This window comes from Cherax quadricarinatus, chromosome 51, assembly GCF_038502225.1.
Source record: "Cherax quadricarinatus isolate ZL_2023a chromosome 51, ASM3850222v1, whole genome shotgun sequence".
Lineage (NCBI taxonomy): Eukaryota > Metazoa > Arthropoda > Malacostraca > Decapoda > Parastacidae > Cherax > Cherax quadricarinatus.
Genome location: NC_091342.1, coordinates 12,923,121 through 12,939,648, shown reverse-complemented (window position 1 = coordinate 12,939,648; position 16,528 = coordinate 12,923,121). Strand labels below are relative to the sequence as shown.

At 39.0% G+C, this 16,528-nt stretch overlaps 1 protein-coding gene across 1 annotated transcript; it reads left to right on the top strand.

Annotated features, from left to right (window-relative positions):
* Positions 1 to 66: 66 nt before the first annotated feature.
* On the top strand, positions 67 to 14,578 carry Hsc20 (iron-sulfur cluster co-chaperone protein HscB-like protein, mitochondrial). The gene is made up of 4 exons (XM_053784809.2): positions 67 to 719; positions 1,661 to 1,786; positions 14,022 to 14,149; positions 14,277 to 14,578. Exons 1-4 carry the CDS (start codon positions 300 to 302, stop codon positions 14,404 to 14,406), a joined length of 804 nt encoding a protein of 267 aa, XP_053640784.1. The 5' UTR covers positions 67 to 299; the 3' UTR covers positions 14,407 to 14,578.
* Positions 14,579 to 16,528: the final 1,950 nt, after the last annotated feature.

Sequence of the window (16,528 nt, the reverse complement as noted above, 5' to 3'; positions counted from 1 at the left end):
TACACAAAAGTGTAATATTTAAATGTTTTTTCGTCACAGTATGTAAACCTGAGAGTACTGGTGTGACTATTAGTATGGTTGAAGTTCCAGGTAAACAAACCTGACACTGTTGTGTTGACCTTGATGGTGTGTGAACGTTTGGTGTTCTCCTGGCCATCACTATAATAATACTTTTATCCTTGACACTTCAGGAATTTTAAACAGGAGGAAGAATTCCTATAACCACTTTTTGGTGCTCTTAATCCTATTTTAGTTTTTATCTCTAGGAATTGTGGCAACCTTTAAACCCAACAGTAACAATGTCGACTCTGTGTCCTCGGTATAAGTTTTCCTCGATATTGAGAAGTTTATCGTCATTATCGCATTTAGCACAAGCACGTTTATTAGTTTTTCACCATCCTATATACACGGTAAAACAAGAAAGTTTGAAGACTCTAGCAAATTATCTAGTGAAGAGATGTGAACCCTTGACCCTGGCCTTCCACATGAACTATTGTAGTATAATGTTGATGAACTGTTGGAAGTGTGAGACTCACCTGCCACGTCGTACTTTCTTCTGTGATAAGTGCAACACACTGCAACCTGTGGACTACAAACTAGACCATTTTGAAGTCATGGGTATCGAAAGAACATTTGATATTGATGCAGACTTGTTGGCTAAGAACTTTAAGAAACTTCAGATTCAGTTTCACCCAGATAAATTTTCCTTAAAATCACAGGTATGTAATAATTTTACTATTTACACTTTGGAAAAATCATAATAAAATTTTAACAATTATGGAATTCCTGCTCTGGCCTTCGTATGTGTGAATGCCTTGCTCTACCCTAGGTATTTGATTCTCTCCTGCTACTTCCTGGCTGTGTGAGTGTTGCTTATGTCACATCATTACACAAGAGGATCCAACCTCCACACTCCATTAGCTGACTAACCCCCATGATATCCCATAGCTTGATTACTAGTGCACTCGCCTCGCACATTGAGGTCTGTGGTTCGATCTCCAATGTGGGTGGAAACATTAGCAGTAAAAAGTAAGTACTTGGGTGTTAGTTGACTGATGTGGGTCGCATCCTGGTCGCATCCTAATTTGCCTGAAATGCTCAGCATAACAAGGAGTTTTCTATGTAAGTGTTATTGATGTCAGCTAGGTCTGTATATGTTGTATCATGTAATTGTAGAAATTATTGGTTTATCACATGCCATTCTTAACCCTGGTATATTTTTGAAGGATACTAGTTGAAAATAAGAAGCCACATGTTATGTGCATTGCATCAATAGCTATTATTTTATATGGTGTCCAATATACATATAGCGTGTAAAAAATATATATATATATATATGGTTAGAATAACAAGTCTCTTAATTTGTCAACCCTGAAATACATATGAACCACAAAAAATGAGTAATTAAAAACTATATAATGTCTTGAGTTAATATTTTTACTTGTTACCAAATTACAAAGAAACCTACCTTTGCCTTTCATAACAGTATATTTATAGCTTTTGTTATTTTTCAGTTTTATTATCCCTCAGTTTCATTATAATACTGTTTAATTTTTTTTTTTAATTTTAAATGCAGTAATTATATTTGTTACCAAACTTAGAGCCTATTCACTCAAATATACTTCAACATTGTTTCAGAAAGTTGGTGCTTAATTTTCAGAAAGAGCATCAGATGGCAGTAGAGCACTCAACAGTAATTAACAGTGCTTATCGTTGCCTGCAACAGCCAGTTGAGCGTGCTTTGTATCTACTAGATCTGGCTGGAAAGCCTCTCCACGAAGGTCAGGTAATGCAGTTACTTCTTTTACAACCCCATCTTTAAATATATTAAACAACCATGGTGACATTACACATCCCTGTCTAAGACCTACTTTTACCGGGAAGTAGTCTCCCTCTCTTCTACACACACTAACCTGAGCCTCGCTATCCTCATAAAAACTCTTTACACCATTTAGTAACTTACCACCTATTCCATATACTTGCAACATCTGCCACATTGCTTCCCTATCCACTCTATCATATGCCTTTTCTAAATCCATAAATACAATAAAAACTTCCCTACCTTTATCTAAATACTGTTCACATATATGCTTCAATGCAAACACTTGATCTACACATCCCCTACCCACTCTGAAACCTCCTTACTCATCCGCAGTCCTACATTCTGTCTTGCCTCAAATTCTTTCAATTATACCCCTACCCTACACTTTTCCTGGTATACTCGGTAAACTTATTCCTCTATAATTTTTACAATCTCTTTTGTCCCCCTTCCCTTTATATAAAGGGAATATACATGCTCTCTGCCAATCCCTAGGTACCTTCCCCTGTTTCATACATTTTCTTCTTTCTTTCAGCACACCGGCCGTATCCACCAAGGCAGGGTGGCCCAAAAGAAAAAATGAAAGTTTATCCTTTTACATTTAGTAATATATACAGGAGAAGAGGTTACTAGCCCCTTGCTCCCGGCATTTTAGTCGCCTCTTAAAACACGCGTGGCTTACGGAGGAAGAATTCTGTTCCACTTCCCCATGGAGGTAAGAGGAAATAAACAAGAACAAGAACTAGAAAGAAAATAGAAGAAAATGCAGAGCGGTGTGTGTATGTATGCTTGTACATGTATGTGAAGTGTGACCTAAGTGTAAGTAGAAGTAGCAAGATGTACCTGAAATCTTGCATGTGTATGAGACAATAAAAAGACACCAGCAATCCTACCATCGTGTAAAACAATTACAGGTTTCCATTTTACACTCGTTTGGCAAGACGGTAGTACCTCCCTAGGTGGCTGCTGTCTTCCAACCTACTACCTAGTTTCGTACATTAATTTAACAAAAATACCAACCACTCGAACACTATATACCCCCCTGCTTTTAACATTCGTCATGATCCCATCAGTTCCAGCTGCTTTACCCCCTTTCATTCTACGTAATGCCTCGCGCACCTCCCCCACACTCACATCCTGTTCTTCACTACTAAAAGATGGTATACCTCCCTGGCCAGTGCATGAAATTACTGCTTCCCTTTCTTCGTCGACATTTAAAAGTTCCTCAAAATATTCTCGCCATCTACCCAAAACCTCCATCTCCCCATCTACTAACTCCCCTACCCTGTTTTTAACTGACAAATCCATTCGTTCTCTAGGCTTTCTTAACTTGTTTAACTCGCTCCAAAATTTTTTCTTAATTTCATTAAAATTTCTTGAGTGCCTCTCCCACTCTATCATCTGCTCTCCTTTTGCACTCTCTCACCACTCTTTACCTGTCTTTTACTCTCCATGTACTCTACTCTTCTTGTAACACTTCTGCTTTGTAAACACCTCTCATAAGCTTTTTCTTTTATCACACCCTTTACTTCATCATTCCACCAATCACTCCTCTTTCCTCCTGCACCCACCCTCCTATAACCACAAACTTCTGCCCTACATTCTAATACTGCATTTTTAAAACTATTCCAACCCTCTTTAACACCCCCCCCCCACTACTCATACTTGCACCAGCTCACCTTTCTGCCAATAGTTGCTTATATCTCGCCCGAACTTCCTCCTCCTTTAGTTTATACACTTTCACCTCCCTCTTGCCTGTTGTTGCCATTTTCCTCTTTTTTCCCATCCACCTCTTACTCTAACTGTAGCTACAACTAAATAATGATCTGATATATCAGTTGCCCCTCTATAAACGTGTACATCCTGGAGCCTACCCATCAACCTTTTATCCACCAATACATAATCTAACTACTTTCATTACGTGCTATATCATACCTTGTATATTTATTTATCCTCTTCATAAAATATGTATTGCTTATTACCAAACCTCTTTCTACACAAAGCTCAATTAAAGGCTCCCCATTTTCATTTACCCCTGGCACCCCAGATTTACCTACTACTCCTCCACAACATTTTTGCCCACTTCAGTATTGAAATCCCCAACCACCATTACTCTCACACTTGGTTCAAAACTCCCCATGCATTCACTCAACATTTCCCGAAATCTCTCTCTCCTCTACACTTCTCTCTTCTCCAGGTGCATATACGCTTACTATAACCCACTTTTCACATCCAACCTTTATTTTACTCCACATAATGGTTGAATTAATACATTTATAGTCCTCCTTTTCCTGTCATAGCTTATCCTTCAACATTATTGCTACTCCTTATTTAGCTCTAACTCTATTTGAAACCCCTGACCTAATCCCATTTATTCCTCTCCACTGAAACTCCCAACCCCTTCAGCTTTGTTTCACTTAAAGCCAGGACATCAAGCTTCTTCTCGTTCATAACACCCACAATAATCTCTTATCATCCGAACAACATCCACGCACATTCAGACATCCCACTTTAACAATTTTCTTATTCTTTTTAGTAACTATTACAGGAAAAGGGGTTACTAGTCCATTGTTCCTGGCATTTTAGTTGACTTTTACAACACGCATGGCTTACGGAGGAAAGATTCTTATTCCACTTCCCCATGGATATAAAAGGAAAAGTAATAAGAACAAGAACTATCAAGATATTCAAAGAAAACTCAGACGAGTGCGTATAAATAAACGTGTACATGTATGTGTGGTGTGACCTAAGTGTAAATAGAAGTAGCAAGACATACCTGTAATTTTGTATATTTGAGAGACAAAAGACGCCAGCAATCCTACCATCATGTAAAACAATTACAGGCTTTCATTTTACTCGCTTGGCAGGACGGTAGTACCTCCCTAGGTGGTTGCTGTCTCGGTAGTATCAGTTCCCAGTAGTACCAGTTACCAGTAATATGACTCGCTACCAACCGTCTGCGTGAATCACTGACTGTTATTCATGTTGCTGCTGACCATAGCATGTCTTAAATGCCGCTCACCCCTACGACCCAATTCGTGAGTCAGTCTTAAGATAGCAGAGAGGCAGGGCAGCACGGCTTCTTCCCATACTTTCCGGTATAATTATACGTATTATCCAGCCTACGCGAGTGTTCTTACCCAATCCACGTTATTGAACCCCCACATGGCAGCTGTCTACCAAACTACTACTACAGTGGACCCCCGCATAACGATGGCATCGCATAGCGATTTTTCCGCATAACGATTACTTTTATCGCAAAATTTTTGCCGCGCATACCGATTAAAAACCCGCATACCGATTTTCGTCCGAGACGCGTCCAATGTGCCCTCAGCCAGCCTCACATGTGCCGCTCCGTCCCATTGTTTACCAGCCAGCCTCCGCGGTAACATCCAAGCATACACTCGGAATATTTCGTATTATTACAGTATTTTCGGTGCTGTTTCTGGAAAATAAGTGACCATGGGCCCCAAGAAAGCTTCTAGTGCCAACCCTGTGGTAAAAAGGGTGAGAATTAGTATGGAAATTAAGAAAGATTTTGAAGGGTTTGGGGCTAACCCTGAGAAGCCTATGCCAGTTGTGGAATCCATTGTGCCTACTTCAAAGATTAAGGAAATGTGTGCAGAGTGGGTTGAACTGCAAACCTTTATAGATGAAAATCACCCTGACACAGCTGTTGCAAGCCGTGCTTGTGACTATTTCAATGACAATGTTATGGCCCATTTTAGGAAAGTCTTGAAGGAACGGGAGGTACAGAGCTCTATGGACAGATTTGTTGTGCGACAGAGGTCCAGTGACTCTCAAGCTGGTCCTAGTGGCATTAAAAGAAGAAGGGAAGTAACCCCAGAAAAGGACTTGCTACCTCAAGTCCTAATGGAAGGGGATTCCCCTTCTAAACAGTAAGAAGATAATGCTCTCCCCTCCTCCCATCCCATCAATCATCACCAGATCTTCAATAAAAGTAAGTGTCATGTAATTGTGCATGCCTTTTTCAGTTTGTGTGTATTAAAATTAACATTTCATGTGGTAAAAAAAAATTTTTTTCATACTTTTGGGCGTCTTGCACGGATTAATTTTATTTCCATTATTTCTTATGGGGAAAATTCATTCGCATAACGATTATTTCGCATAACGATGAGCCCTCTTGCACGGATTAAAATCGTTAACCGGGGGTCCACTGTATGTCCAAGACTCCGCCGGGAGTTGAACCCGTGCTGACCGCTGCACCACAGAGTACATGTATATATTATATACACACGTACAGTGGAACCTCGTTTTTCAGCTGATTCATATTTAGGCCGGTTTTTCAGCGGAAATTTGCTCCACATTTCGGCCGTTGCCTTGTATATCAGCCGTATTGGACGCATTAGGCTACTGGGACGCCAGGCTTTGGCGAGTCGCCCTTTTTTGTCTGTTGGCGAGTGAGCATACAATCCGTGCACTCGTCCAAACATTTCCTTAAAATCCATTGGTTATGGTGGTTATTTGAAGTATAACTGTGAAATAAGTCACCCTGGGCCCCAAAAAAGTTCCTAATAAAGTTCCTTTGGTAAAGAAAGTGAGAAACAGTGGAATTTAACCCTTTCGGGGTCTGTCCCGTAGATCTACGGCTTTACGTTCAGGGTCCAAACCGTAGATCTATGTCATGAGCTCAGCTCACTCTGATAAACTGTGAGTGGTACATTTGGGCCTAGATATGAGAGAATACATCTATGTGGTATGTGTGCACCACATAAAACAAATCCTGCAGCACATTGTGTATAATGAGAGAAAAAAAACTGAGACCATGATTTTCGACTAAAACAGTGACTTTGCAGTGTTTTTTCGTATGTTTTTTATAGTTGTATTTGCGATTTCTTGGTCTCATTTGATAGAATGGAAGGCATATTACAGAAAAAGAGATGATTTTGATTGGTTTTAGCACTGGAAATGGCTTGAAACTGAGCTCAAAGTAGCGGAAATGTTAAAATTTTGCCGATGTTCAAGAGTAAACAAACGACCTTACACGTCTAATACACACGAGCTGGTGGGTCTAATATACATTTACAAATGTGGTGATGATATTTATACAATTATTACAATTTTGCATAACAGTAAATCTTCTATTTTTTGGTGTGAATAAAAATTCATTATGTGAATAAGAAATCAAATTGGAATTTATTTGTAAAGCCTCAAAACGTAACTAATGAACAGAGGAAATGTTAGTTTAGTCCCAGGAATACCTACATTGTTTATTCTGGACCCTATTTTGAAATTGGAATATTTTGAACTTTGTGTTAAATTGGCCAAATTACCAATTTCCAATCACATTATTTTGTAGTTGAAACAGTTGACTTGGCGATTTCTTGTGCTCAATCGATTGAATAGAAGTAATACTAGTGAAATAGCTAAGAATTTGGTCGACTGGAATAATGTAATTGGCCTAAAATGGGAGTCAGAGTCGGCAAAATCGCCGATTCGTAAATATCGCTGACACATCAAAATTTGCGAGAGCATAATTTCATCAATTTTCCATCAAATTTCGTACTTTTTGTTATTACCTTCACAAAAGGATTCTCTACCATTTCATAAGAAAAAATAACAAATTTTTTTTTTGAAAATTCTTCGACACTGGGGCACCACTTCAGATTTTGGCCTTGGACCCTGAAGGGGTTAAGAAGGAAGTATGTAATAGGAAAATGAGTCGTGTACAGGTGCTGGAACTTGCCAGGATGTATGGCAAAAAACTTACCAACAATCACTTCTGTCCTGGCAAAGAAAGAAAAAATCAAGGAAGCTGATGTGGCAAAAGGGGTAAACCTGTTAACAAGATCACAAACAAATGAAGATGTGGAGAAGTTGTTTTGGATCAGGGAAAAACATTTAGCGGGAGATAGTGTTTCAGAGACGATCATTTGTGAAAAGGCAAGGCAGTTGCATGCGGATCTCATAAAGAAAATGCCTGGTACTAGTGATAATAGTGAATTTAAGGCCAGCAGAGGCTGGTTTGAGATATTTAAGAAGCGTAGTGGCATACAGTGTTGTAAGGCATCGGGAGGCCGCAAGTTCTGATAAACGTGCTTCTGAAAAATTTGTGCAGGAATTCGAGGTGTGTAGAGGCTAAAGAATTCCTTCCCAATAAGTGTTCAATTGTGACAAAACAGGCCTCTTTTGGAAGAAAATGCCAAAGAGGACCTACATTATGGAGGAGGAAAAGGCACTGCCAGGACACAAGCCTATGAAAGACAGGATAACACTTGTTTTGTGCTAATGCTAGTGGGGGTTTCAAAGTGAAGCCTTTACTCGTGTATCACTCTGAAAATCCCAGTGTTCAAGAAAGTGTTGTCAAGAGTAAATTGTGTGTGATGTGGAAAGCTAATCATAAGGCATGGGTCATGAGGCAACTTTTCATTGGCTGGGTCCATGAAGTGGTTTGGCCCCAGTGTGAAAAAAATATCTCCAGGAAAATAAATTGCCACTCGAGTGCCTTCTGGTAATGGACAATGCTCCTACTCATCCTTCAAACTTGGTAGACCTCTTGTCTAGGTATTTCCATTTTATAAAAGTGAAGTTCTATTCTCCTAACACCACTCCTCTCATCCAGCCCATGGACCAGCAGGTCATTTCTAACTTCAAAAAACTACACAAAAGCAATGTTTCAGAAGTGCTTTGAAGTGACCTCAGACACTGAATTTTCCCCAAGAGGGTTCTGGAAGAATCGCTTCAATATCCTCCATTGCATAAGCCTTATAGGTAAGGCTTTGCAGGGAGTGAATTCCACGACTTTGGAGACAATTGTGGCCTGAAAGTGTTCTCGAGAAGTATTTTGAAGAATTTGAGGCTGACCTTGACCCTGTCGACCCTTTGCCTGATGAGGATGATGATGATGATGATGAGGATGATGATGTGGTGCAAACTTCCCTTTGTGGAGATGTAGCACCCTGACCAAACTGAAACAAGCCATGTCTGCAACATGTTCAGTGATGAAACCTTCTCCCATTTTAGGGAAATCTTAGAGCACTCTGGACAGATATTTTGTGCAATGGGTCCAGTGATTCAAGCTGGTCCTAGTGGCATTAAAAAACAAAGAAGGGAAGTAACCCCAGAGAGGGACTTGTTACCTAAAGTCCTTATGGAGGGGGGACTCCCCTTCCAAACAATGTCTTCCATAAGGTAACAAGTCTTCAGTAAAGGTATGTAATAGTGATTTAAATGTTCTTAATTTATTTAGTTATCATTGTTTTGTGTATGTAAAACTATAATCTTTAAAAAAAAATTTTTTTGGGTGTGTGGAAAGGATTAATTGTATTTACAGTGGACCCCCGGTTATTGGCCGTAATCCGTTCCAGAAGGTTGGCCGATAACTGAAATGGCTGAAAACCAAATTAATATTTCCCATAAGAATTAATGAAAATACAATTAATCTGTTCCACCTTAAAATATTTGTAGTCTTAATGTAGGGCAAGAGGTGAGTAGTATTTATTTGTAGGAAGTCTGTGTAGGTAGCAGCAGATGTAGATACAGTACACGTATGTAGCCCCTTCCCTGGGCTACACTACACTGCTATATTACAATACACAGCCATATTATTACCATATTCACTGAGTTTAATCATTTCTAACAACTACCTTTAGATGCCATCATAAACAAAGGGAGAAGTAATGAATAATTCATGCCAAGAATTGTAAAATGCATATGAAGGGCGGTTACTGCACCAGTCGCCAGATCCACAGTTTTCTCTAATGCTGCATCAGAGAAAATGCAATGTTTACTCTCCATCCCACTCTCCACTCGATAACATATAAACATATCATGTAGCATATAAACATTGCATGTTTATATGCTACATATGTAATGTGTTTCTTGTATAATTTTGAGGAAAATATAGATGGATTAATGAAAATGTCTATATTAACGTAAAATAAGACATTTAATGTACCAGTGATTATTAAATATACATCGCATATAAACATTGCATGTTTTCATATACTATGTAACGTGTTTCTTTGGGCCCATGGTTGCTTATTTTGCAGTTGTACTCGATCAATAACCACAAAAAACAATGGATTATAGCAAAATGTTTGGATGAATGAGCAGAAGCTTCCTCACTCGCCCAGAGACAAAGCCAAACTGACTCGCAAGCGGCCCCAGCCGGCAGGTGGATGCCTCCCAAATGGCTGATAACCAGGCGCCGAAAAACCGGCCGATAACCAAGTTGGTCGATAACTGAACCGGCCAATAACCGGGGGTCCACTGTACATTAATTCTTATGGGACATATTGCTCTGAGTTTAGGCTGACCTTCTGGAACGGATTACGGCCGAAAAATGAGATTCCACTGTACAGGTCTCCCTCAACATTCACGTTTTCAGCTTTCGCGGGCTTCACACATTCGCGAATTCCCAGCCGCCAAATTCCCAGCCGCCAAATCATATTTAAGTTTCCCGCCACCTGCGAGTCCCTACTACCCTCCCACCGACCCCTGCAACTGGCAGCCAGCCCTCCCACCACTCAGTGTGGTGAGTGCTTTGTTTGTTCATTATTTGCTATTAAACTACAGTATAAATAATGTAAACCCATTCATGACTGCATATTGGAATGGCTATTCGGACAGGCATTAGATGGTGACATCATGTGTTTACTCTTGAACACAGCAAAGAATCAAACATTTCTGCTAGTGCTAATAATGACAATAGTAATAATAATAATAATAATAATAATAATAAATACGATGTAATTGAAGAAGGAAATTGTACAAAAATACGAGGGAGTGGTTGACACATCGTCAGTATGGCTTTGTTTATGCTGGAGTGAATATTAGTCTCCCTGCTCTTCCAAACATTTCACAATAATTCATTGTGTTTGGTGCTTGTAGATTGAGTGCGACTGGAGTGGTAGTGGCAGTGGTTGAGGCAGCGACTGAGGCAGTGGGTGAGGCAGCTGTTGAGGCAGCGATTGAGGCAGCGATTATGGCAGCTGTTGAGGCAGCGGTTGAGGCAGCGATTGAGGCAGTGGGTGAGGCACCTGTTGAGGCAGCGATTGAGGAAGCGATTGAGGCAGTGGTTGAGGCAGCTGTTGAGGCAGCTGTTGAGGAAGCGATTGAGGCAGTGGTTGAGGCAGTTGTTGAGGAAGCGATTGAGGCAGTGGGTGAGGCAGCTGTTGAGGAAGCGATTGAGGCAGTGGGTGAGGCAGCTGTTGAGGCAGTGGTTGAGGCAGCGGTTGAGGCAGCGGTTGAGGCAGCGGTTGAGGAAGTGATTGAGGCAGTGGTTGAGGCAGCGGTTGAGGAAGCGATTGAGGCAGTGGTTGAGGCAGCGGTTGAGGCAGTGGTATTTAATAACATGTTATTAATAATATGTACTCCTACCTCATCTCCCAAAACATACTCAACCCCTGCCAATTTGGATTCAGGCCTAATAAAAATACTAATGATGCTATTACACACATGCTAGAACATATATACACTGCAATAGAGAAAAAAGAAGTCCCACTGGGAATCTTCATTGACTTACGTAAAGCTTTTGATACAGTTGACCATGACTTGCTCCACATAAAATTGTCACACTGTGGTATAAGAGGGCACTCTCTCAACTACCTCAAGTCATACCTCAGCAACAGAAGCCAATATGTGTACGCAAATGGGGCAAACTCTTCCGCACAACCAAGTACAGTTGGTGTCCCACAGGGAAGTGTCCTTGGCCCTCTTCTCTTTCTCCTGTACATAAATGACCTACCAAATGCTACGCAATTACTCAAACCCACACTATTTGCAGATGACACTACATACGTCTTCTCTCACCCGAGCCCAGTCACGCTAGCCAATACTGTAAATACCGAATTACAGAAAATATCTACCTGGATGAGGACTAACAAACTTACACTAAACATTGACAAAACCTACTTCATTCAGTTTGGTAACAGAGCTACAGATGTCCCTCTTAACATAATGATAAATGGATCACCTATCACAAAGCTAACAGAGGGAAAATTCTTAGGAATCCACCTTGATAATAGACTCATATTTCATACACATATACAACAAATTTCTAAGAAAATTTCCAAGACCGTAGGCATACTATCGAAGATACGGTTCTGTTCCACAGTCAGCCCTCCTGGCCCTATATCACTCTTATTTACCCCTATCTCACCTATGGAATTTGTGCATGGGGCTCAACAACAATTAACCATCTCAGACCACTAATTACCCAACAAAAGGCTGCAGTCAGAATGATGATAAATTCCCACTACAGGCAGCACACTCCACCAATATTCAAAACACTAAACCTACTCACCATACAAAACATCCATACTTATTACTGCACCTATTACATACATAGAACACTTAACTCTGATATTAACCCTCCCCTCAAACATCTCCTTGCCAACCTCAACAGAACACATGACCATAACACAAGGCACAGATCACTCTTTGATGTTCCTCGTGTCCATCTCACGCTGTGCAAAAACTCAATGCACATAAAAGGCCCTAAAATCTGGAATTCATTACCTGTAAATATAAAAGAAACACTACCTGTTTATAAATTCAAGTCTCTTCTCAAAGATCACTTACTCACCCAAAACCAAATAAATACTGAATAACTGAACCTTATAAATTGTATATCTTAAATGTTTCTCACAATTATATCACATAAATGTTAAACCTAAGACCCAATCTAACTTTGTTATTTTTTAAATACACTACCTAACAGAATACTCTATTCGACTGAATGTACAGCAATGCATGCAACCATATGACCTGTCTTTGTAATACTCATTTGTGCTTTATTGTTATCTGTTTACAATAATGTTTTATCACTGATTACATCATTGCTTAGTTAATCTTAAGTTAATTTTAAGCCAGCCCGTAATGCTATGCATACAAGTGGCTTTGGCATGCTGCTCTTACCTGTATTTTTTTGTACCTCTGTATGTATGCTCAAATTACTAAATAAATAAATAAATAAATAAATTATTATTTATAACATATATGTTATTAAATACCACTGCCTCAACTGCTGAATTATTGTGAAATGTTTGGAAGAGCAGGGAGACTAATGTTCACTCCAGCATAAACAAAGCCACACTGACGATGTGTCAACCACTCCCTCGTATTTTTGTACAATTTCCTTCTTCAATTATATCCTATTATTATTATTATTATTATTTTTATTATTATTAGCAGTAGCAGAAATGTTTGATTCTTTGCTGTGTTTAAGAGTAAACACATGATGTCACCGTCCAATACCTGTCCGAATAGCCATTCCAATATTTAGTCATGAATGGGTTTACATTATTTATGCTGTAGTTTAATAGCAAATAATGAACAAACAAAAAACACTCGCCACACCGAGTGGTGGGAGGGCTGGCTGCCAGTTGCGGGGGTCGGAGGGAGGATAGTAGGGACTCGCAGTGGTTGAGGAAGTGGTGGAGGCATTGGTGGAGTCTGTGGTATTTAATAACATGCATGTTATTAAAGCATAACATGTATATATTTAGTACAATTTACGACGTTTTGATGTATTTTATGATTGTTCATGGTTCAACAAGTTAAGGAAGCAGTATTGTATTATATTTCCCTACAATATATTGGGGCACCAAACATTCACGGTTTTTCAACATTCGCGAGGCTCTTGATCCCCTAACCCTCGCGAATGTTGAGGAAGACCTGTATAGTATTTAGTTAATTTTAAATTTTCTATTAATTTTTGTTTGGCCAAAATGTGTTTTATAATTTTTTTCATATAATAAATATGCTGTTGTAGGTCTGTATCTTGGTAATTATTTCATTGGATTGTAATTATCTTTTTTTGTTTTATTCTGTATATAGATTTATCCCAGGCGTCTTGCTCTACCTAATAGATTTGCCCCTCTTGTCTTACTCTACTTGTAGAGTTAGCCTCTTAGTATACTATGCTTGTAGATTTAACTCTCCCCATTTTCATTTAGCTTACTCTACTTGATTTACCACCTAAATTGAAGATTAATCATCCTAACATTACTTGGGGGGTGAAAATCTTAAGAAATATATTTAAAGGCAGTTTTTCTATATACCCTATTGTATTTAGTGTTTACGTTTTGATGGTACTGTACTGATTTTGTCCAGCATTAGTTGAATTATACTGTATAGGCATAACACAATTGTGGAATAGAAGCAGTTTATATTTTTATTTGCAAACATTTAACAAAGTTGTAAGATTACAAGTACAATATTGTTTTCTTGTTTTCAGGTAGATATGGATCCAGACTTTTTGATGAAAATTATGGAAATAAATGAAGAATTGGCTAAAGCGGATGACAGAGATACTGTGCAAGCTATTGGTCGATTCAATCAAAAAATCTTGGACGAGCTACTTAGGTATGATTTATGTTAATTAGATAATTGTGAATCATCATTGTCTTAAAGATCAACTGCTGCAAACTATTCTTGTGCTTTGAAGTTTGTAATGATTTTAATGTGCTTGAAATTTTTATTTGTATTTCAGAGAAGCAGATGTGGCATTTTCCGTGAACGACACAGAAACTGCTCGACGAGTAGTTGCCAAGATCAAATATTATAACAATATTTATGAAAAAGTGCGGAACTATGAGAGAGAACATGGAATTTTAGATTAACGTTTCAGCACTGCAGTGTCACTAGTTGACATCTTAGGACAACCTTTATTGATATAAGTAAACCTTTGTTAAAACTTGTATAATTGTAAATAAACCTTTTGATAAAGCTCATAAAATTGTAAATATTGAATGTATATAATTTACATATTATAATAAAGAAAATGCAATATTTTATACAGTATTTTTGAAATATTCTACACTGTTGAAGTAGGTCAGACAGGTGGTTCAATGCTGGATCTGTTGAATCAATCAACTGGTCTTGCATTGCCCACTCAGTCTAGTGGGGTGGTGTATTTGGTTTGGACCTAGGGAGCATAGGCAGGCTGCACTTAATCCTCATTGTTAGTCCTGGGGTCATTTTAGTTTATTTGTAAGCCGCCTCTCATTAGACCACGGAGTGGTCTAATGAGAATAGAGCTGAAGTTTAATTATTGTTCCACAAGTATTAACCCTTTCAGGGTTTCAGCCGTACTAGTACGGCTTACGCACCAGGGTTTTTGACGTACTAGTATGCCTAAATTCTAGCGCCCTCAAATCTAGTGAAAGCTGGTAGGCCTACATATGAAAAAATGGGTCTGTGGTCAGTGTGTGCAGTATAAAAAAAATCCTGCAGCATAATGCGTAATGAGAAAAAAAAAACTGACCGTGTTTTTGGATTAAAACAGTGACTGCACTGTATTTTAGTATGGTATTTATTGTTGCATTCTAGTTTTCCTGGTCTCCTTCTATAGAATGGAAGACATATTACAGAAATTGAGATGATTTTGACTGGTTTTACAATGAAAAGTACCTTGAAATTGAGCTCAAAGTAGCAAAAACGTTCAATTTTTACCAAAGTTCAAAAGTAAACAAATCATGCCAAGCGTCCAATACACGTCAACTGGCGAGTCTAATATTCTTTCACAAGTGAACTGATATTATTTATACCATTTCTACACTAATGCAGTAGTCTGCATAACGGTGAATCTTCTATTTTTTGTAAGAATAAAAATTCCAAGTGGAAAGCCAAAGAAATAAAAGAGGGGCCTGGGGATGTGACTAACGAACAGAGAACTTATTTTAGTGCCAGGAATGTCTGTCTTGTTTATTCTGGACCCTATTCGGAAATTGGGATCTTTTGAAATTTGTGTGAAATTGGCAAAATTGCTAAATTCTGACCACTTTATTGGATAGTTGAAATCAGTAAATGGGTGGTTTTTTGTAAACGTTCGATAGAAAAAAAATGGAGTTCTAGCGAAAGTTATGATTTTTGCCGACTAGTACACTGGAATTGGCCAAAAATAGGGCTCAGTCGGCAAAATCGCCGATGCATAAACATCACCGAGACCACTAACTTCACGAGAGCATAATTCCGTAAGTTTTCCATCAAATTTCGTACTTCTGGTGTCTTTATGATCAGGAAAAGATTCTCTTTTCAGAAGATTTTTTTTTTTTTTTTGCGACCCTGAGAACAAGTCTCGGAGAGGGCCTGGGGACCTTGAAAGGGTTAACAATTCCTCTGCAGTGACTGACTGCAGTTCTGGCATCTAACTTTCAAGCCATCTTTGGGATACCTGACAGAATAACAGTACCAACAAGTTGATGAATTTCACGTACATTTGGTAACTTTATTGCCAAAACATTTCGCCTACATAGCAGGCTTCTTTAGTCAAATACAAAGGTGATTAAAGATTGAAAGAAGTGGGGAGGTAATTTGGAGATGTTCAATCTCAGCCATGACAGAAGGTATTTGATCAGTCTAAAGCAGAGGCATGAAAATGGAAGTTTGTATACAGAAGCCCCCTCAAGGAAGGCTCCTTGACGCTGGTGAGGGGCTCTTGATCTAGGGAATTGGATCTGTGCTCCAGTTCCCTGAATTAAGCCTGAATGCCTTCCATCCCCCCATAGGCACTGTATAATCCTACGGGTTTAGTGCTTCCCCCTTGATTATAATAATAATGTATACAGAAGTAGCATCAGGGGTTTATGGGGCCCACTATGTAAGTAGATCATGCCAAACAATTTTTTTAGCAGTGAGTTGTAAAAGTCATCCCCTACACCAAGATACCATGGTGTTGCTCTATCAGACATTTATACAAAGCACAATTAAAAAGTTCCCATACTCAAACTAGGTGCTTCCTGG